The following is a 22,367-nucleotide window of genomic DNA, read 5'->3' on the forward strand; positions in this document are numbered from 1 at the left end:
TTTTAAGGCGGAAGTTTCGCGGGGAAGCTTTTGCGGCTAGGACACTTCCTGTTTCCTAGTAACAATAGGAAGTGTCCGCGGAGCTGGGGGGTAGACTGTTGGCTCGTGCCAGCTGCGCCCTCTTTCCTCTGCGTCCTTCCTCCTCCCCCTCTCCTTTCCCTCTTTCCCTCCCCTCCCACCGCCCAGGAGCCCTGGCAGAGTGTGCGTGTGTGGGAGCTCGAGAGCCCCTCCACAACCACCCCTTGGGGTGCGTGGCTGCAGTTAGGGTGAGGGTCCAGTGCGCAGGCGCATTCCCGTTCGCGGTCCCCAACGGACGCACCCGCGGCGGGAACGAGAAGGGGCCACCGGTGTGAGGTAGGGGTCCTAAGAGAAAACTGGTCGAGGAGATGAGTGAGGCAAGAGGACCTTATTGGTGGTTGATTAGGAGAGGCGACTCTTGAGCGAAGGGGCTTTGTGAAGTGAGAATTCTGGGAGCAGGTTCAGTAAGGGGGTTTAGAGTCGGAGATAGGAGTTGTATTTGGGTCCCAAGGGAGTGAACAGTCAGAGTCAGAGAAGGCCAAGGTGATGTAGGAGGCATGGGGGCCTGCCATGGAGAGAGCAAGGGCTTTGGAAAGAAGATTGAGTCAAACGGGCTGGCTCGTGTGTAAACTGGGATAACAGAGGCACTGCAGTGTGTTGTGAGGACTAAGTGACATAACGAATATTCTTTACTTAGCACAGTGCCTGACACATGGTAATGCTTAGGTAGCACGTGTTGCTGTTGTCATTAGTATTATGAGAGAAGGTAGAAGAAAAAATGAGAAGGGATGGAGAGGCGTAGGAAAGATAAAGGTTGGGGGTGAAGAGCCAGAAAGGAGATGAAATTTCCAAGATGGAAGATCGTTTGGAATCCAGGGAACCCAAGAGAGTCTTTCAGAAACGTGACTTTGTGACCCTGAAAGGAATAGGGCAGGTGGGGGAGCAAGCCAGCCCTTTCTCTGAAGGGGGCCTCTAACCTCACCTCTCAGGTCCGAGGCTGTCAACTAAAGAAAGAAGCTGCTTTTTCCATGCCTCTAGGCTACTCTGTTTAGCTGAGGGGTGAAGGAGGGAGGATTGGAGTTACCTTATAGAAGGTCCTAGGAGAGGTACAGGTATCCTTTTAAGATGTCGCAGAAGATAGGTTGTTTCAGATTTATAGAGAGCAGAGGGTTAGAGACAGTAAAGCTTTTGGGATTTGGTCTGAAGACAGAATAATAGATTTGTGATCAGAGGTAGGTTGCATTCCTTTAGACGTCAGTTTCCTTATCTATATCTCCAGAGATGAGTCAGGCCTAGAGGAGCTGCCATGTTTGGGGAGCTTGTATGCAGGGAAGTATTAAATGATGTTGCTTCCAGAATAGATCCAGTAGAGAGCAGGTCTCTGGGCATTGCTGCTTGGGGAACCCATCTGTGCCCTCTGGTGAACTTGTTGCTCATAGAACTAATAGGCAAAGTTAATTCAGGCTTTCCTTCTGACCACTGCCCCCTGTTCCTAGGCCTTGGACCCTCCACCAGAGGAAGATGCTGCTGCCACCTGCCTGCTCTTCCTGAACCTTCAGGTTTCTGCCACACTGCCCCATGGAGGACACGCCCACCTCACTCAGCTGCTCTGACTGTCAGCGCCACTTTCCTAGCCTCCCAGAACTGTCACGGCACCGAGAACTGCTCCATCCATCTTCCAACCAGGACAGTGAGGAGGCCGACGGCATCCCTCGGCCCTACCGCTGTCAGCAGTGTGGGCGGGGCTATCGTCACCCAGGGAGCCTGGTCAACCACCGCCGGACCCACGAGACTGGCCTTTTCCCCTGTACCACCTGTGGCAAGGACTTCACCAATCCCATGGCCCTCAAGAGCCACATGAGGACTCATGCTCCTGAAGGCCGCCGGCGGCGCAGGCCTCCGCGCCCCAAGGAAGCCACTCCATGCCTCCAGGGGGAGACAGTGTCCACTGACTCCTGGGGCCAGAGGCTTGGCCCTGGGGAAGGCTGGGAAAACCAGAAGAAACATACTGAAGAGACATCTGGCTGTGAATCTGGGCCAGACCCTAGGGCAGCTCTGGACACTTGGGAAGATCCACCCACCAGACAAAGAGAAGGCTGGGAAAGCCAGCCAGATCCTGAGGAGGGCACAGAGGGCTGGGGGCCCACCACCAACTCTGCCAGAGACCCACCGCTCCCCACCCCGGCCAGCAGTCTCCTTAGCAATTTGGAACAGTATTTGGCTGAATCAGTAGTGAATTTCACAGCAGGCCAGGAGCCCACCCAGTCCCCTCCTCCTGAGGAGGAGCGGCGGTACAAGTGCAGTCAGTGTGGCAAGACCTACAAGCATGCCGGGAGCCTCACCAACCACCGCCAGAGCCACACCCTGGGCGTCTACCCTTGTGCCATCTGCTTCAAGGAGTTCTCCAACCTCATGGCTCTGAAGAATCACTCCCGACTCCATGCCCAGTATCGGCCTTACCAGTGTCCCCACTGCCCCCGCGCCTTCCGGCTCCCCCGAGAGCTGCTGGAACACCAGCAATCCCATGAGGGTGAAAGTCAGGAGCGGCTGTGGGAAGAGAAGGGGATGCCCACCACCAATGGGCACACAGACGAGAGCAGCCGGGACCAGCTCCCTGGTACACAGATGCTAAATGGCTCTGGGGAGCTGAGCACCTCTGGGGAGCTGGAAGATAGCAGCCTGGAGGAGTATCGGCCATTCCACTGTGAGGACTGTGGCCGTACCTACCGCCATGCTGGGAGCCTCATCAACCATCGCAAGAGCCACCAGACAGGTGTCTACCCCTGCTCCATCTGTTCCAAGCAGCTGTTCAACGCAGCTGCCCTCAAAAACCACGTGCGGGCTCATCACAGACCCCGGCAAGGAGCCGGAGAGGATGGGCAGCCATCAGTACTGCCAGCTCCCCTGCCGCTGGCTGAGACCACCCACAAAGAGAAGGAGGTCCCCACCGCCACCGTGGACCACCGCCCCTATAAGTGCAATGAGTGTGGTCGGGCTTACCGGCACCGGGGGAGCCTGGTGAACCACCGCCATAGCCATCGGACAGGAGAGTACCAGTGCTCACTCTGTCCCCGCAAGTACCCCAACCTCATGGCCCTGCGCAACCACGTGCGGGTACACTGCAAGGCTGCTCGCCGCAGCACAGGCCCAGGGGCCGAGGGTCCCCTCGGCCGCCGCAAGGTGGAGCTCCCAGCTGACCCAGTGGGAGCAGAGGCAGCCCCCTGTTCAGATCAGGGACCTGGGTGCAGACGTGAAGAGGGGGCCACCGATGTCCCGCCAGCAACAGATAGGACCGCGCCACAGATATGTAGCCTGGGTGGCACGCTCTTTGAAGACCCTGAGAGTCTTGAACGTCACGGCTGGAGCCATGGGGAAGGGGAGAACGGCAGGACCGAGACCAGGGTGTCACCTCCTCGGGCGTTTGCCTGCCGAGACTGTGGAAAGAGCTATCGCCACTCAGGCAGCCTCATCAACCACCGGCAGACCCACCAGACGGGAGACTTCAGTTGCGGGGCCTGTGCCAAGCACTTCCACACCGTGGCCGCCATGAAGAACCACATGCGCCGCCACAGTCGGCGGCGGAGCAGGCGGCACCGGAGGCGGGCTGGCAGTGCTGGCGGTGGGCGAGAAGCTGAACTCCCGTCAGGCGGGAGCTGGGCCCCAGAGCTGGTGGAAAACGGTGAGGGCCTGAGCCGTCCCCAAGACCCTTCAAGGCAAAGTCTGAGTGGAGCCGAAGGCAACGTGGAAAGTGATGGGAGCTGTTTGCAGGCTGCAGCTGAAAGGGACAAATGTGGGCTTGAGAGGGATGAGGCCTGTTTCCAGGGTGATAAAGAGAGCAGCGGCACTGAGGAAGGACTGGAAAGGAAGGAGGCCTGTTTCCTTGACAACTTGGACATCCCAGGCGATGAGGAGAGCAATGGGACTCGCTTCTGTGGTGGCCCCCCTGGGGTGGAGGAAGACCAGAAACCAGCCCCTGGCCAGCCCAGCTCCCCTTCCCACTCTGCCAGAGCCGCTGCTGGCTGGCAGGCTGAGGTCTCCCACACGTGTCCTGACTGTGGGCATTCTTTCCCCCATGCTGCTGGCCTGCTGAGCCACAGGCCCTGCCACCCACCAGGCATCTATCAGTGCTCCCTCTGCCCGAAGGAGTTTGAGTCCCTGCCTGCCTTGCGTAGCCACTTCCAGAGCCATGGGCCTGGGGAGGCAGCAACCGCACAGCCCTTCCTCTGCTGCCTCTGCGGCATGATCTTCCCTGGGCGGGCTGGCTACAGGCGTCACCGGCGCCAGGCTCATGACTCCTGTGGTACGACTGAGGGCTCAGAGGAGGAGGGGGAAGAGGAAGGAGCAGCAGGGGCAGGCTCCACCCATAGCCCCCCACTACAGCTCTCGGAAGCAGAACTGCTGAATCAGCTGCAGCGGGAGGTCGAGGCGCTGGATGGCGCCGGGTATGGGCACATCTGTGGCTGCTGCGGTCAGACCTACGATGACCTGGGCAGCCTGGAGCGTCACCACCAAAGCCAGAGTTCTGGGAACACCAATGGCGAGGTTCCCAGCCTCATTCATCACCCGGGAGAGTCAGGTGATGCCACAGGGATGGCTGCAGATAGCACCTTTGAGGGCACGGTGACCTCTTTTTCTGGGGAGGGTGGAGACACAAAGTCTGGAGAGGGAGTAGGTGCCACGCTTGCAGACAGCCTTTGTATGCCGGGTGGGGAAAGTTCTCTGGAGACCCAGCCCCGCCCCTTCCGCTGCAACCAGTGCGGCAAGACCTATCGCCATGGGGGCAGCCTGGTGAACCACCGCAAGATCCACCAGACCGGAGACTTCATCTGCCCCGTCTGCTCGCGCTGCTACCCCAACCTGGCTGCCTATCGCAACCATCTGAGAAACCACCCGCGCTGCAAAGGCTCTGAGCCCCAGCTGGGGCCCGTTCCAGAGGGAGGAGGCAGCGGTGAGCCCCAAGACATGGCAGAGGAGGGCCTCGGGCAGGCAGAGGTGGAGAAGTTCCAGAAGGAGCTTAAAGTGGAGCCCCTGGAGGAGGTGGCGAGGGTGAAGGAAGAGGCCTGGGAGGAGACCACTGTGAAGGGGGAAGAAATGGAGCCGAGGTTGGAGACCGCGGAGAAGGGCTGCCAGACTGAAGCCAGCTCTGAGCGGCCCTTCAGCTGCGAGGTGTGCGGCCGGTCCTACAAGCACGCCGGCAGCCTCATCAATCACCGGCAGAGCCACCAGACCGGCCACTTTGGTTGCCAGGCCTGCTCCAAAGGCTTCTCAAACCTCATGTCCCTCAAGAACCACCGGCGCATCCACGCGGATCCCCGACGTTTCCGCTGTGCCGAATGTGGGAAGGCCTTCCGCCTGCGCAAGCAGCTGGCCAGCCACCAGCGGGTCCACATGGAGCGCGGTGGGGCTGGGGGCTCCCGCAAGCTGCCCCGGGAAGATCGGCCCTTTCGCTGTGGGCAGTGTGGGCGGACCTACCGCCATGCCGGCAGCCTCCTGAACCACAGGCGTAGCCACGAGACGGGCCAGTATAGCTGTCCCGCCTGCCCCAAGACCTACTCCAACCGCATGGCCCTGAAGGACCACCAGAGGCTGCACTCGGAGAGCCGGCGGCGCCGAGCTGGGCGGTCCCGGCGGGCAGCTGTGCGCTGCGCCCTCTGCGGCCGGGGCTTCCCTGGCCGGGGATCTCTGGAGCGGCACCTGCGAGAGCATGAGGAGACCAGAGGGGGTCAGGGAGGCCCAAACGGCACCGAGGGTGGTGAGGGGAACCTGGTCGATGACCAGGGACTAGAGGACCGGTGGTGCGGTACTGAGTCGGTACCCCTGCTGGAGGCTGGAGTCATGAGGCCAGCGGAGCAGAGTCAGAGCCCCCTCAAGGCAGCAGGTTTAGAAGGCACGGAGCCAATGTCCTGGGGCACGGGGAAAGCAGATGGGTGGCAAGGAGACAGAGGACTGGTGAATCATGGTGGAGATTGGGTTCCTGGGGGTCACGTACCGACCAAGCCGGAAGATAAGTCAGGGGACAGTGTCCCCAGGAGTCCTTGCCACCTTGGCAATAGCCAGCCCAATGGACCTAGTCTGATTCCCATGGATAGCTGGGACAATGGAGACAGCAGCCCTCAGCCGCAGCCGGAGAGCCACTCCTTTTCCTGCAGCCCTTGTGGCAAGACCTCCTGCCAGTCGGAAGGGCCCTGGAAACACAACACCCACAAGACAGACCGTCACTATTGCCTGCTCTGCTCCAAGGAGTTCTTGAATCCTGTGGCCACCAAGAGCCAGAGCCACAACCACGTAGCTGCCCAGACCTTTGCCTGCCCTGACTGTGGCAAGGCCTTTCGGTCCCACCAGGAACTCGCCAGCCACCTGCTGACTCATGCCAGGGGCCTCAGTCAGGTGTCGCCCCTGATGGAGGCCAGAGGTCCCAAAGCTGGGGCTGTAGAGGATGAGGTGGATCTCCCTGGTCAAGTCCGGAAGGCCCCATCAGAACCCCCCAGGGCCCCAGGAGAGAATGCCGGGAGAGCTAATGGAGGCCAAGGCATCAGGTCCGCAGTGGCTGTGGACGAGGAGCGGCCCTTCCGCTGTGCCCAGTGTGGGCGTTCCTACCGCCATGCCGGTAGCCTGCTGAACCACCAGAAGGCCCACACCACTGGACTGTATCCCTGCTCCCTCTGCCCCAAACTTCTACCCAACCTGCTGTCCCTTAAGAACCACGGCAGGACCCACACGGACCCCAAGCGCCACCGCTGCAGCGTCTGTGGCAAGGCCTTCCGGACAGCTGCCCGGCTGGAGGGCCACGGGCGGGTCCACGCACCCCGGGAGGGGCCCTTCACCTGCCCCCACTGTCCCCGCCACTTCCGCCGCCGCATCAGCTTCCTGCAGCACCAGCAGCAGCACCAGGAGGAGTGGACAGTGGCCAGCTCTGGTATGGGGACATGAATGGGCTTGGGCAGAGGATTGGAGGGTCCCAGAGGAGGTGGGCACATAGTAGAGGGTAAAAACTGGCCCCAAGGGGAGCAAGGAGTGAGAGGATCACGTGGATTTCAGGAGGCGGCCAGGGCTGGGATGTAGAGAAAGCTAGTTTGCGCATGCTGCCTTTTGAGTGGCTGAGATCTGAACCCCTGGAGGCTACCTTACCCCAAGGTGAATAGGTAGCCTGGTGGGTTGGGGTAGTCAGGGGTGGTAGGGAGTGGTCAGGGGCAGAGGCAGCTGCCGGAGCTCCTCTGCTGTGCTGGAGCTAGAGAGGAACGGTCTTTTTGTTTTGGGAGGGGAGGTAGCTGGGTGCCACCTGGCTGCTGCATCTGGACACTCCCCTGATCCAGCCAATTAAGTAATGATTTCTAGAGAACAAGATGGTCTAGGTTCTGCTCTTCCCTAGAGTAGGCAAGGAGCCAGGGGAAAAGGAAGAGGGCATGGGAGACGCCCCCAGACTGTGGCTTCCATGCTGACCTGGTCGGGGAACAGGGTCATTAGTTGGCACCCAGCTCCCTGTCCCTGTTTCCCCGAATCTTGTCTCTGCTCCCCCTCCTCTTTACTTGGAAACTAGACCCTTGGCCCTTTCCCACCTCTATTGGCCCACGTTTCTTCTCCTTCCCTTTATTCAACCTTCTTCTCTCTCTGCTGTGCATTTCCTTTTTGGGATCCAACCAAACCACCCTTTCCACCTGCACACCTGCCTTCCTGCCGGCACACCTTTAATTGGAGGACTGAGTCACAGATAATTGATTCTTTGAAACCAGGCCCAGCTATAGCAACAACAGTTATCAGCCCCTATTTCCCTTCCGTCAAGGGGAATCTCCAGGGAAAGACACCTCCGCCCAGCCTTGCTGGAGGACAAGGCTGCAGAGGAATGGGAGAGCCTGTTCCCTCAGCAAGTCCTGGGCTTGCTCTCCACCTCCCCTAGGGATCTGTAGCCCTTCTCCCAGGGCCACTTCCATTTAGTGGCCCCCAAAGTGGGTGTCCCTGAGATGGTGGGCCCCTTGACCAGAGATTGTCAGGGCAAGGAGGGGTGGGTGGTGAGATTCCCCTGAGAGTGCTGATAAGATGGCTTTCAGGATAAGAGTTCTCGTGACCCCAAGGGAATGAGTGAGGAGTTAGTTAACCAGGTCTGGGGAAATAATTGGGAGTTCTCACACAGGCCTTGGGGGCAGGGGCTGTGGGGAATGGCCTGCAGGGCTAGGGAGAGGGAGGGGTACAAGCTGTGTGGGGTTTGTGCCCTCAGTTGCCTCGTCTTTCTCTCCCCAGGAACCCCAAAGGCACCAGCGGCGGGCAGAGGGGACTTGTCATTGCCCCCTCCACCCACCCCCACGACCCCACTCCTGGACCCTTCACCCCAGTGGCCTGCAGACCTCAGCTTCTCCCTCTGAAATTCAAGTTTCCAAAGATCAGAATACGGGGTAGGGGGAGGGCAGATTGTAGGGAAAGGCTTGATCTTGTTTTGCTCAGGAGTAGTTTGGGCATCCCCAGCTCTCTTCTCCCCTCCTCCTGCAAAGAGGACCCAGATCTGGCTTCTTTCCCACGGAGGGGGTGAGATGTTCCTCCCGTCCTGTCCTTCAAGGACCTCCTTTCCCCTGCCTTTGTCACCATGCTCTTCCCTGTGACCAGCCCTGCAAGAAACCCAGTGCCAGGCTCTGCAGCCAGGCCACCCTCACCAGCCAGATTCCAACACTCGGGAGAGGCAGATTCAGAGAGCGAGCCATGGGTGGGAATGTTGCCTGTGGAAGGGGGGAGCCCTTTACTACAATTTGTAATTTATTTTCTAAAGTCTATTTTGTAACAATTTATTTAAGTTTAAAAAAACAGGAAAATTGCTCCCCCCAAAAAAAGAAATTTTCAAAGTACATGGCTGGTGTGGTTGTATCTGAGGGGATGATGAATAGGGAAAGCTGGGGACGCCTGCGTTGGACCGCAGAGCTGGACGTGGAGGGGGCATCCACAGGGGAGGTCTCCCTGTGCTGCAGAGGGGAGCGGGGGCAGCTGTCAGTCGGGGCAGGCTCCTTCCCAGAGCCCATTGCGCTGTCGGGCCTGCCCCAGTGGGGGACAGGGTTCGGGGGGATGGCAGAGGGGCAGGGGCAGTGACGCAGGAATTGCCTCACTGTGACCGCAGCATCCCACAGCCACCTGTCAACAGCCGGCTGGCTGGCCTGTCAGGGAGAGGAAGGAGGATGGGGCTGGCCTCGTCCTCACAGCTTCCCTCCCTTCCTCCCTTAGAGGAAGAGGAAGGAGGCGCTCCTCAGCCCCCATGACAGATGAGAAAAGTGAGGTCCGAAGAGGCTGAGAGGCGTGCTCTCCCAGTCAAACAATGACAAGAGCCAGAATTTGAATCCAGATGGGTCCGTCCACTGCTCCACTCCACCCAGGGCAGCTAGAGGTGGGTCAGGCCAGACCCTGCCCTGCCCTGCCCCAGGTAGAGAGAGAAGGTGTCTGCGGAGGCAGTGTTGGCACGAGGGCCCAGGGCCACGTACTCTTCGTTAGCCGGGCAGCTTTCAGGCTCGGCCTCAGGCCCTGGCTCCTCGGCGAAGTAGACCCGCCATTCCAAACTGCTGACCCAGTTCTCATAGGTGGGGAGCATTGTAAAGATGGCAGGCCTTGCCGGGCCTTCGCAGGCGTCTCCGAAGCTGTGCAGCCCAGCCAGGAACCATGTGCCCCTCACTTCCTGCACCAGCGGTGCCCCCGACAGGCCCTGTCAGGGGTCAGGGGACACTGGTGACTTCCTCCTCTCCCAAGGCAGCTTCACGGGGCAGAGGGGGCTGAGGCCGGGGCTGGGGGCCTGGCTCTTTGGGAGCCAGTTGGCAGAAGGGCTGAGTTTCGGTGAGAGGTCTGAGGCCAAGCCTGGCAGAAGGTCTGTTCATGAGCGGCAGCGCGAGGGGTGCAAGGGGTCCGTGGGGTGAGGACAGGGGGAGTGGGGCTCACCTCACAGCTGGGCGACTCACCCACAGCACTGGTGCACATCGTCCATGGCAGAATGGGGGTTCTGTCGCTCCCAAGGGCTGTGTGCAGGCGGCTACAGGCCTTGGACCCCAGGAGGGTCACAGGCACTGTCTGAGGGGAGCTGGTGCCTGCAGGGTGACAGAGAAGACCCAGCTGCTGCCTCGGCCTCTAGGCTAGATGCACAGCTGCTGGTGGCCCTGTCCTACCTACATACCTGCTCCTTGGTGGGCTAGCCCCAGGACCCAGCCGTGTTCCCCATCAGGCAGGTGGTGGTCCGCGTAGGGCAGGCAGAGGGGCCGCAGGCTGGAGCCCAGTGTTACGGGCTGGGCCAGCAGCAGGAGGGCCACGTCATAGCCCCCCTCTGGGTGGCTATACATCCCATGCAGGGTGACTTTCTTCAGGCCCCGCTCCTCTGGTCCGGCCCCCAGGCCTACAGTCCATTCCTCTGGGGTCTGGCGCCTGTGCAGGGGACAGCATTGACAGCACTGGGTGGCACGGCTGCCAGCAAGGGTGGGGGCACAAAGGCAAGGGAGACGGGACTCACCCAATGAAGCAGTGGGCAGCAGTCAGCACCACCTCCTCGGACACCAGGGCTCCGCCACAGGCCAGCTTCCCTCGGTGCTTCAGCGTGGCGTCCCAGGGCTGTGGGGAGGGAGCTTCTGCCTGGGGCCCGTCTCTCCTCAAGGATCCACAGGCTGAAACAGACGGATTACATCATCTGCCTTCCTGCTAAGTGCTCACTGCATGCCAGGCCCCGTGCTAACCGCTTCCCATGTGCTATCAACCATCTTCACAATATCCTTTTAAGTTGAATCTTGCTTGCCCTAATTACCGAAGGTAACCAAAGTTCCAGAGGGGTTACGTGACTTTCTAGCTCAGTAACCACAGGCAAATAGCCAACCTGAGATTCAAAATCCAGGGCCTAAGCTTTTAACTCTGATGGTCCAGGATCATGGGAGTGGCCTGCTCATCATTCCCTACCCCGCCTGTCTGCACCCTTCTGGGCTTGGAGTGGCCCCAGAACTCCTGGCTCACCGGTGCTTCTCTTAACATCAAGATAGAGCTTCCGCCTCAGGAATTATTTTGCATGCAGTTTGCATGTTAGTCACTTACTGCCAGAATTAATGCCCCACTGAGCGGGAGCCCTGCCCTCTCCAATCTCATGGAGTTCCTGCTCGGAAACTTGCAGCCTACCCCAAAACCTTCAGCCAGATCCCAGAAATTCCTCATCTTACCTAAACCCCAAATTCATAAAGTTCCAAAGCATCTATGCCTCTTAGCCGTAAATGGAGCTGTTCCCATCCTGGGGGCTGAAAGGGGCCTTGTAAGCCCCCTCATTAGCCCCTGGCAGCGTGTGGATACCCTGTATCAGTTTTCTATTCTGAGCTGAAATTTGTTCCACTGTGGCTTCCACCTGCTGCCCAGAAGTCATGCAGCCCTGAGGGGAGGTCCCCCCACGTCCCGCTCCTGACACTCGCTGTTCATACCTACACAGCTGTCCTCATCACTGATCTCTGGGGTCTCAGCGTCCTGGGCTACAAAGGCTGCCCCCTGAGCTTGAGCCTGGAGCCAGGAGCTGTGAGCAGTCACGTCGGTCAGCAGCACAGGAGTGTCTTCCTGGGCACAGTCTGTTGCAAAACTGATGATCCCAGCTTGAACCCAGTGTCCGTCAGGTTCGCGGCACAGCACGGGGCCCCCGGAATCTCCCTGGAGCCAAGCAGTGTTGTCAAGGACAGACACCTGAGCCCCAGCCCTGGGCGGACACCCTCTACGTGTGTTCCTTCCCACCAGTCCCTGTGGATTGAGTGCCCAGCCCCCTCCTGTTCCCTTCCCTTGTCCTCCCCCTCAGACCTGACAGGGGCCCTGCACCCCGGGCTGGGGACCTCCACACAGCATCTCAGGCCGGGCCGGGCTGGCCAGCAGCCGCTGGTGCAGGCGGTTGTAGAGACAGTTACACGTGGGGCGGCTGATCAGACGCAGGTGTATATTCCGTAGGGCCCTGGGAACTGGTGAAAGAGAGGGGGTTGGGGCTGGAGTCTGGGCTCGGAGGAGCAAGGGAGACCGGGAACATGGACAGTTGGCAGCTGAGGCTGTGTGACCTTGGGCAAGCAGAGTGCCCCTCTGGACTCCAGCCTGGGTCAGCACTTACCGTCATTGTCCTGATCCCAGCCAGTGGCCCAGCAGTAGGTCCCAAAGGGGAAGCGATGGGCAGGTTGAGGCAAGCAGAGGGGTGTGTGGGCCACGGGGTGGGCGAGCCGTAGCAGGGCCAGGTCCGAGCCCTGGCTGTAGTGCTTATAGTCCCTGGGCAGCTGCACAGCCGTCACCCCCACCTCCTCAGCCCCTGGGCTCAGCCCCTCGTGCTTCAGAGAACCCAGGACAACTGACCAGGAGTGCAGTTCCGTGACTGTCGCCCTGGAAGTGGGGGGGACAAGACCCAGGCATTGAGTGCAACGGGGGATGGTGACACCATGGGAGACAGCACAAAGTGGGTGAAAGATGGACAGAAAACCTGTGGCTTTAAGCAAAGTCCATCCTTCTCCCAACTCAGATGTCTCATTTGTAAGGCTTCTACCATGAAGGGCTGTGAAGATTAACTTGATAGTATGTACCCGGCACATGGCATATTTTTAATAAATGGTACTTTGTTACTCTAGGGGCAGGGCTCAGTCTTGAGGGGCTTGGGGACAAATCATTCACCCCCAAAGCCAGAAACCCTGTTTGACCACAGCCGTGACTCACTTTTCTAAGCAGTGGGCCGCAGTGAGGACCCAGCTGTCCGCCACCAGGGACCCGCTGCAGATGTGGGCCCCCTGCCTCCTCACACTGGCCTGCCACGGCCACTCGCCAGGAACAGTGTTGCCCTCCTGAGGTGTGGAGGGGCCAGGGCCACGCTGCCCGCATGCTGTGGAGAGGCGGGGGTCAGGGTGACAGCAGGCCCCTGTCCTGCCCTCACCCCCGGCCCAACCCAGACCCAAGTAAGGCCCAGGCCCCACGGCCCCAGACTTACCATGCTGAGCTGCTTGAAGACCTGGGAAGAGAGAGACACAGGTGAGCCTTGGGGCAGGGAGCCTTACCTGCCCGGCCCAGCCTTGGTGGAGGGGGCAGGTTTGGGGGGATTGGTGTGGGCTGCTGCTATGACTCTGTGGCGACCTCACCGGCCCCTCCCAGAATTAAAATATTTATATGAGGTCGAGAAACAGCTTGTATTGGAAGCTATTCAGAGTGTACACTCAGTCATTAATTCTTCTGTCTCAGCCGTGCTCAGCACTCCTGGGCCTGAGCGGCAGGGCCTGGGGTTCAGCTTGGGACCAGGCCAAGCCTCCTCCAGGCCGCAGGACCCCCAACTCCTGCCCCAACTGCTGAGTCAGAGAGGCGGCCTGTGCATGTGAAGAGCATTAGCTTAATTGTGCCCTGCGCTGCAGAGACCTAAGAGGAATAATTAGAGGCCTGTGTCATGTCCAAGTTGGGGAGGGCATCAAGAGATCGAGACTCACCCCGCCCCTGTTCTGACAACTCGGGCTCCGCCATCTTTCCGGAAACCACCAGAGACTCTACCAAAGGGTCCCCTGCCCTGCCTCTTCCCCATCACAGGCACACACAAACACACCCATTGAACATCTGCTCCAGGAGAACCGGGACGTATGTAAAGGCGGGGAGACTGAGGCCACAGAACCCCAGAACTTGCCTAAGGTCATTCTGGAAGTAGAGAGGCAGATGGGGCCACAGGGCGCACACACAGGCATAATGACAGTTCCTGCAGACACACACTATAATCCAGCCCAAGGAAATCATACCCATTTGGACACAGGTGGCCACATACCCCTCCCCAACACACACAGCCAGACACGGTTACGTTGCCACAGGCTGACTGTGGCCTCCCGGGCAGGCACTCTCTCACACACCAAGCTGCAGGGGGCTACTAGGGTAGAGGACAGCCCCCGAACCCCACCATGCCGCCTCCCCGGCAAACACGGGTGACTCACCCTCTATGAGAACCACGGCTCCCAGGATGAGCAGCCTCGGTCCCCAGCTCCCCTTCATGCTGCTCCAAGCCACTCTGCCGCCTGTGCTCTGGTTCTCCGAGAAGCCACCTGGATCTCGCTAGCTCCACCCCCAACTTGCTAGGAGTCGGGAGTCATTGCTTTTCCTGGGCTGGAAGGGAGCCAGCAGTTTCCAGCTCTGGGGCTGTGGCTGTGTGACCCTGGGCTGTTCACCGCCTCTCCCTGGGCCTCAGCCTTGGCCACACTGCCTGGGTTCAAATCCCAGTTCCCCCTAACACTTGAGTGACCTTGGACAGTTAGCCCGTTTGTGCCTTGACTGAAAAACTCCAAACTGTTGAGTGTAAAAGTGCTTAGACCGAAGCCTAGCAGAGTAAACTTGCTCCCAAGCGTGGGAGCTGTCCTACTGGAACAGGTGAAGGGCATGGTGGGCAGGCCTTCCCCAGTTCTCACTCTTCATTTCAGCTTCCCTCCCAGGCCTGGGTCCAAAGGGGTTTCATTTATCTTCGCCTAGTTTGATTCAGAGGCAGGGTGTACAGGGCTAGGTGTCAAAGGGCCAGGCTGTCTGCTGCTTGCTGGCTGCGAGACTAGCCAATCTCAATGCCTCTCTGCTACCCTCCCGGGAAGCAGGGTCACACGGTGCCCCCCTTCCTAACAGGTGCTGGAAGACTCAGGAGGGAGGGACACTCAGGATGCATCCTTTTCCTCTTCCTGACTTCTAACTCAGAACAGACCAGACTGTTCAGGGACCCTGACCCCAACCCAGAGGCAGCTGTGGCTCCGGTTAAGAACATAGACACCAGAGCCATATGGCCCTGGTGAATTCAAGTCCTGAGGGCTCCCTAACCCCCTCCCCCAAACTAGCTGTGTGATCTTGGGCAAATTACTTAGCCTCTCTCTCTGAACCTCAATCTCCTCATCAAGATATACAGTCAGCCCTCTGTATCCACAGGTTCCGCATCTGCAGATTCAACCAACTGCAGATCCAAAAAAAAAAAGAAAAAAAATCCAGAAAGTTCCAAAAAAACAAAACTTGAGTTTACTGCTTACCAACAACTAGCTACCTAGCATTCACATTGTATTTACAACTATTTACATTGTATTAAATATTATAAGTAACCTAGAGATGACTTAAAAGTATATCTTAAAGTATATGGGAGGGTGTGTGTAGGTTATATGCAAATACTACGCCATTTTATTTAATTAATTAATTTTTTTTTTGGCTGCACTGCGCAGCTTGCAGTGGGATCTTAGTTCCCCTGCCAAGAATTGAACCCGGGCCCACGGCAGTGAAAGTTCCAAGTCCTAACCACTGAACGGCCAGGGAATTCCCTATGCCCTTTTATATAAGGGACTTGAGCATTCTCGGATTTTGGTTTGGGGGTGGGTAGGTGAGTCTTGGAACCAATCTCCTGTGGATACCAAGGGATGACTGTAAGAATAATACCTACCTCATACAATTGATATAAGGATTAAAAGAGTTGACATGTCAGGGTCTTAAACAGTGAGTCACATGTGGATAAGTGCTTAGTACATACTGGGAAAAACAAAACAAAAACACAACCTGTACCTGGCCCTCCAGGGCTGCCAAGACTGGCTTGGGGTGGTAGATAAGGCAGCTGGAGGGGTTAGCTTAGACTACAGGAAGAACTTCCCAGCAAGCCTGCATAGAACCAGAAAGGCAGATCTCACATGCTTGGCTGTCCCAGAAGACAAGGCCTGGCTTCTGTGGGTAGGAGGGACAAGCTGCCAGCCCATTTCCTGGGAGTGGGGGCTGATGGCACCCCAGGTCTTGCTGACTCCACATACTGGAGAAGGGACTAACTACCCTTCCCAGCAGGCCCTCCACTCTCGTTCTGACTCACATCTTCCCCTCCCAGAGGAGGAAAGACTGGGAAAGCCCCAACACTAAGGTCCCTGGCAGACAGATGGCTCAGACTTGGCTAATTTATTTAAGGAATTTTATTGCTCTGAACCATCCCTCCTTGGGCAATAGCAGGAACTTTGGAAACCAGTCTTTGGGGACAGAGGCAGAGGCACTAAGGTGAAGGAAACAGTGTGGCATGTTTGGTCCATTGTCCTGTGTGGGAGTATGGCAGGGGCAGGTTGCAGACTCTTCTAAGGATCCAGACGTAGCCTCCTTGGGCAAAGATCACAAGCCAAAGCAGAGCAGATGAGGTCAGCCTGGCTTGGGGTGAGGGCTCAGTGCCCCTTGACCTTGCCCTGGGGTTCCTGGACCTCCCGGAAGCTCAGCACCATCAGGCCCACATTGATGGCATAGGTGGTGATGCAAACAATGCAGAAATCATAGAGCACAAAGAACAGGATCCAGGCCAGGTAGACAGAACCAGCTAGAGACACCAGGGAACTCAACACCAGCAGGACAGATGCCCAGCGGCCCTGTAGGCAACCTGCAAGGCAGAAAAGGGTCAGGCATGGGCTTCAGGCATGGGCTTCAGGACTAGCTACCTCTAGAACACGCCATGACTCCATGGTGCCACCCAGATGGCAGGGGCTACTGGGGAAGAGTCTCTAAAATGAGAGGCTCTGACAGGCTCTGCCAAGGCCTTGGTTCTCCTAACTGTTCAATGATCCCTGGGACCCAAATAGTGAATTTTCCTGCTGAGCTCTACAGGAGATGAAAGATAAGCAACCCTTGGTTTTCCCCCAGAAAGGAACTTCTGAGTCTTTTCCAGAAAACTGGGCTCCTATGAAGTCTCTAAGGGCCCTTCTGGCTCTGACAGTAAAGACTCCTTTAGCTTCCCACCTCCCAGGTGCTCAGTGATGAGCAGTTGGCCATCAGATGTCTGGGTCACCAAGATTGCAAGGGATGGGGCTGGGGTGGCCAAGACAGGAAGGGGCCTGTCATGAGAGCGTAGGGCCGCTCACCTAACAACAACTGTAGTGTGTAGAAGATGCAACCGAATATGCTGTTGGATTGATTGAGGACGCTGTCCTTGCCCAGCACGTGTTCCACCAGTCCGAAGCCCCGGCCCCACCTGGTGCAGGGGAGGGCCCAGGTTAGGAGTGTCAACTGAGTGCCATGGGCCTTATCCTGGGAGGGTTATTTCCAAGAAGCCATCTGGGCTGTCCTTCCCCTTCTAGCCCTTCCCCCAACCCCCACATGAGTCCAAGGGTCAATGGCCTCCAGGAACAGCCTTTCTTTGGCCAGGACAGGATTCCATGTCACTGCCCCTATCCTCCCCCATCCCCAGGTCACACCAGGCCATGGCTCCCCGATAGGTCCCCTTTTCATCCTAGACCTTCAATAAGTCTTAACATGGCAAGGTGAGTATAACCCTTCACCTTGCTTTACAGAGTTACCAGAGACTGGGAAACCAGGGCAGAATCTTTCTGCCCTGGATCCCTAAATCTCCAGCGCCCTGGCCACCCTCTCCCCTATTCTGTTTCAGGTCATCCCACTAACATAGACCCTCAAGCATAGCCAGATCTGGCCACCTTGTCCCCAGGCAAAGCCATCCTTAAGACCATAATCAAAATAAATTAAAAAGACCATAATCAGTCCCTACACTCGACCCCACCTCCCCGTCCTTCCCGGTCACTTATTCCTTGTCATCAGGATTCACGTGCACTCTCCCTCGAATAACCCCAGTCCCCAGCACTATCTGACCCCTCTACTCCACCACACTCCTGTCTCGTACACACCCGTCTCGCCAGGCAACGTCCCCTTCAGCAGTCCGGCTTCGTGCATCCGCTCCCCGGGCACCCCAATCCCAGATTCATCTGGCAACCTGGTCGCCATGCACACCTGGTCCCCATGCACCGCTCCTACGAGCAGCGGGTCCCCCAAGGCTTCACTCGCGCACGCACCTGGAGGAGAAGACGCGCGAACAGCTGATGGCGGTGCCCACGTCGCAGAGCGCGCGGTAATCCCGGTCCCGGGCGCGCGCCGCCTTCACGTGCAGCGCGTAGAGAGAGAGTCCTAAGCCCGCGAGGCAGAGCGCGAGCCGCGCCCACCCAGGGCTCCGCCAGCTATTGCCCATGTCTTCTGGTATCGCCGGAGGCGCCAGCCGGAAGGGAACCAGCCACGGAGCAGGGGCGGGGCCGGATTTGGCCACGCTCTCTCCCGCCCGTCTGGCTGGGTGACTGGTCTGTTGGTCTCACACTCCCTGATCCAATTGGCTGTTCCCAGGATTTGGCAGAAGTGCTGCCTGGGTACGAAAACTGCTGAGGAATGCTGGGACTAGAAAACCGGATTAAGGGACGTGGGTACCTACTGATTTGACGGCCTGCCAGGCATGATGGGAATTGTAGTCGGGGTGGCCGCAATGCCTCAAGGGTAATGTAGTCTCCGGAGTTTTAAAAATTTTATTAATCGGGCTAACAGTATATAGAGTTTACTCTCGCCCAAGCCCTGCTCTAACTTTGGAATATCCATGAACTAGAAACCAGAGGATCGGAGAATCCAGCGAATACTGCGATCCGATCAAGAACCACGCGTTTTCCCTGAAATTACTATCTCAGACATTATTAGGACTATAACCTCCAATCCGCCTAGTTTGCCCAGCCATTCCCTCCTGCTGCACCAGCGCCTCCTGCTGGCCGATCTCTCTCTCCGTCTCTCCCCCACACGCCCAGCTCCATCACCTCCGCCATACCCTCGACAGTACCCTAACCTTTGTTCTATTGTGGCGCCACCTGGCGAAACCTGAGCCCAGATCAACCCAACAGTCCCTCCTTTCCAAGCCTTTGGTGGGCTAACTGAGCTCCCCACTTCACAGACATAGCAACTATTGATGACCCCTCTCACCTATACTTCCCCTTCCTTCCCATTTGCATTGAAACTTTTCCCCATTTTAGAAGTTGCAACAAATATCCCTTTACAATCAAGTTTTTTGGAAGATTTTACACTCCCAGTCTTTACTTCCTCACCTCTTCCTTGCTGCCCAGCACACCATAAACTAGCTCCTGCCCCCAATACTCCCCTGAAAACTTACGGCTAGTGTCACCAGGATGCTAAATTCAATGCATATTTTTCAGTTCTTATCATGCTTGGCCTCCCAGCAGTATTAATCACTGTTGGGCACTCCTTCCTGGGAACTCTGGTCTTCCTCTGGCTTCTGTGATATTTCACTCTCCTGATGGCCCCCTTCCTTCTCTGGCTGCTCCTTCTCAGGCCCATTCCTTTTCTTCCAGACAATGTGGCCAGTGGAATAATGGCTCCTAAAGATGTCGGTGTCCTAATTCCTGGGACCTGTGAACATGTTAGTTTACGTAGCAAATGGCAATTAAAGGTTGCAGATGGAATTAAGGCTACTAATCTGCTGATTTTAAAACAGATTATCCTATGGATCCAATGTAATCACAAGGGTCCTTAAAAGTGAAAAAGGGCAGCAGAAGAAGAGATTCAGAGGAAGGTGTGACTATAGAAGAAAATCACAAAGAGATGCAGTGTTGCTGGCTTTGAAGATGGAGAAAGGGTGTCATGAGCTAAGGAATGTGGGTGGCCTGTAGTAGCAAGAAAAGTTGAAGAAATGGATTCTCCCCTAGGGCCTCCAGAGAGAAATTTTTTTTTTTTTGGCCCAGCCATGTAGCTTGCAGGATCTTAGTTCCCTGACTAGGGATCGAACCTGCAACCCCTGCATTTGAAGGGTGGAGTCTTAACCACTGGACCACCAGGGATGTCAAAATTCATGTTGTTTTGAGTCACTAAGTTTGTGGTAGTTTGTTATAGAAACAATAGGAAACTAATACAGAGGACTAAGACTTAGACCAGTTTCTCACTTCTTTCCACAGTTTTCTGGAGTGTTCCTATATCCATGACTGACTTCCCCCTGAATGAGTCATCTAAGAGGGAGCAAGGTGGAAACCACAGTATCTTTATGACTTAGCCTTGAAAGTCTCATATTGTCATTTATCCTATTCTGTCAGGTCAGCCCTGTTCAATGTGGGAAGAGACTACAGAGGGATATAAATACCGGGAGGTGGGAATCATCGAGGATTCACACAAATCACCACAAAAATAATGACTTAAGAGAAAAACAATCATTTTATTTCCTCTCAGTTTTTAGGGGTTAGGCATTCAGTACGAGAATTTTGGCTGGGTAGTTCTGGCTCACATAACTGTGGTCAGATGCTGGCTAACGCTGGAACAATGGGAGGCTGATAACCTGGCCTCTCTCTCTCTTCTTGCAGTCTCAGGGGCTATTCGTGAATCCCTGTAGCCTCTCCGTAGGCACTAGTTTGGGCTTCCTCACAGCATGGCAGACTCCAGGCTACAATAGCCAGTTTCCAAAGTTGTCTTCAATGATTTCCACCTCCTGGGATTCATAACATTGTGTAGTTTCTTCCCACATGAAATAGGGCTGATCTGACCCAGTAGGATAATACAGAAATGATGGTTTGTGACTTTGGCGGCTAAGTCATTAGGATATTGTGGCTTCCATTTTGCTCTCTCTTAGATCACTAACTCTGGGTGAAGCCAGTTGCCATGTTATGAGGACACTCAAGCAGCCCTAAGGAGAGGTCCACTTAGTGAGAAACTGAGGCTTCCTGTCAACAACCAGCACTAACTTGCTAGGCATGTGAGAGAGCCACCCTGGAAGTGGATTCTCTAGCATCAGTCAAGACTTCATGTGACTGTAGTTTTAGGCAACATTTTTTTTTTTTTTTGGCAGCACCGTGCAGCTTATGGGATTTTAGTTCCTTGACTAGGGATTGAACCCAGGCCCTTGCAGTGAAAGCGAAGAGTCCGAACCACTGGACCATCGGGCAACATCTTGACTGCAACCTCATAAGCAACCCTGAACCAGAACCACCAGCTCAGCTGCTCCCAAATTCCTGACCCAAAGAAACTGTGTGCGATAATAAACGTTTATTGTTTTGAGCTGCTATATTTTGAGGGTGATTTGTCACACAACAATGGACAATTAATACAGGGCAATCAGACTGCTTATGTGGTAACTCAGGACTCCAGTAAAAGTTCTCCAAGGAGCCAAGTGGAAGCTGCATCATCTTTTATGATCTAGCTTCATAAGTCATCATATAGTATCCCTTCCACTGTAATCACAAATTTGCTTAGCTCTAATGGGAAGGAACACAGAACTTCACCTCTTGATATGAGAAGTGTCAAAGTCACATTCTAAGAAATTCATGTGGGCATGTGGGGTGGGGCATCTTTGGGAAACACAAACCGCCACATGAGGCAACATGGTTTCCACTGATGTCTTCCCTTACTCCTTCCAGGTCACAGCTTCTGAACTCTGACCTGAGCCCAGATCTCTTTCCTGGGCTCCACACCCCAGAGCAGAAACACTTCTTGGACATCACCATATGTACGTCTCACAGGCCAATCAGATGCAATGCAATGCACCCCAAACTGAGCTTCTTACCTTCCCCAAACCTGGCCCTTCTCCGGGGTTCCCATTTTAACCATGCCCACCCCCCAATCCACCCAAGCCACTCCTCCTGGACCACTCCCTCATTCCCTATAATCTATGCAGACCTCTACCTTGACCCAAACCATCATCACCTCCCACCTAGATAAATGCAGTAGCCTCATCTTTGGTGTCTCAGATATATTTATCTCTTACCCTAAGATACATTCTCCATACAGCAGTCAAAGTACCTCTTTATCAAAAATTAAAAGATGTAGTTTTGTCACTCTGCCTTTCAATAGCTCAAGAAGAAAGCCCAATATTTCTTCCATTTATTTAATAAATGTTTATTGATCACCTGTTATGTGCCAGGGACTGTGTTAGGGGCACAGGATAAATCAGTATAGCAGACAAATATTCATACTATGGGCTTACATTTTAGGAAAAAAACTGAGCAATTACTATGATAAATACATAAGTATATAGTATGCTGTCAGTGATACATGCTACGGATAAAATAAAGAGTAAAGCAGAAGGAATTCCCTGGCTGTCCAGTGGTTAGGACTTGGCGCTTTCACTGCCTGGGGCCAGGGTTCAATCCCAGGGAACTAAGAGCCCAAAAGCCACACAGCGCGCGCGGCCAAATAAACAAATAAATAAATAAGAGTAAAGCAGTGTGAGGGGAATGGGGGTGGTTGCAATTTTAAATAGGGTGATCAGGTTGGGCTTCATTCAGCTGACATTTGGGCAAAAGCTTACAGGAGGTGAGGGATTAAGCTATGTGGAAATCTAGGGAAAGGGTGTTCCAGGCAGAGGGCACAGCTAGTGAGAGGTGGAACGTGCCTGGTATGTTGAGGGAAAAACAGGTGGGCCAGTGTGGCTGTTGCCATGAGTATGGGGGGTGAGGACGGAACGGAAAGAGGGGACGGAGGAGTCGTTCAATCTTTCTGGGTCTCTGTTGCCCCATCTGTAAAATGAGGATAATCACATTACCTCAGAGGTTCGTTATGAAGATGAAACGAACACATGTAAATCTCTTAGAAGAGAGCCTGACCAACGGGAAGGTGGACTCTTGGGGTGCAAGTCCAACCTC

The 22,367-nt window shown here is 55.9% G+C and overlaps 3 protein-coding genes across 4 annotated transcripts; 1 reads left to right on the top strand and 2 right to left on the bottom strand.

The window, feature by feature from the left end:
• Positions 1-71: 71 nt before the first annotated feature.
• Positions 72-8,553, top strand: ZNF646 (zinc finger protein 646). Its single transcript, XM_079946276.1, has 3 exons — positions 72-354; positions 1,515-6,934; positions 8,254-8,553. Exons 2-3 carry the CDS (start codon positions 1,597-1,599, stop codon positions 8,373-8,375), a joined length of 5,460 nt encoding a protein of 1,819 aa, XP_079802402.1. The 5' UTR covers positions 72-354; positions 1,515-1,596; the 3' UTR covers positions 8,376-8,553.
• A 51-nt stretch (positions 8,554-8,604) lies between these two features.
• On the bottom strand, positions 8,605-15,676 carry PRSS53 (serine protease 53). The gene is made up of 10 exons (XM_079946277.1): positions 13,923-15,676; positions 12,947-12,967; positions 12,679-12,841; positions 12,089-12,351; positions 11,791-11,945; positions 11,427-11,646; positions 10,484-10,634; positions 10,154-10,398; positions 9,922-10,067; positions 8,605-9,691 (listed from the first exon to the last, which is right to left on the bottom strand). Exons 1-10 carry the CDS (start codon positions 13,978-13,980, stop codon positions 9,374-9,376), a joined length of 1,740 nt encoding a protein of 579 aa, XP_079802403.1. The 5' UTR covers positions 13,981-15,676; the 3' UTR covers positions 8,605-9,373.
• Positions 15,677-15,858: 182 nt separating this feature from the next.
• On the bottom strand, positions 15,859-18,133 carry VKORC1 (vitamin K epoxide reductase complex subunit 1). Of its 2 annotated transcripts, XM_079946278.1 has the most exons (3): positions 17,769-18,122; positions 16,827-16,936; positions 15,890-16,348 (listed from the first exon to the last, which is right to left on the bottom strand). In XM_079946278.1, exons 1-3 carry the CDS (start codon positions 17,939-17,941, stop codon positions 16,140-16,142), a joined length of 492 nt encoding a protein of 163 aa, XP_079802404.1. In that variant the 5' UTR covers positions 17,942-18,122; the 3' UTR covers positions 15,890-16,139. The 2 variants fall into 2 exon arrangements, with proteins under 2 accessions (XP_079802405.1, XP_079802404.1); XM_079946279.1 differs by lacking the exon at positions 16,827-16,936 and having other exon boundaries at positions 15,859-16,348; positions 17,769-18,133.
• Between the last annotated feature and the right edge of the window lie 4,234 nt (positions 18,134-22,367).

The sequence above is a fragment of the Stenella coeruleoalba genome, assembly GCF_951394435.1.
Source record: "Stenella coeruleoalba genome assembly, chromosome: 15".
Taxonomy (NCBI): domain Eukaryota; kingdom Metazoa; phylum Chordata; class Mammalia; order Artiodactyla; family Delphinidae; genus Stenella; species Stenella coeruleoalba.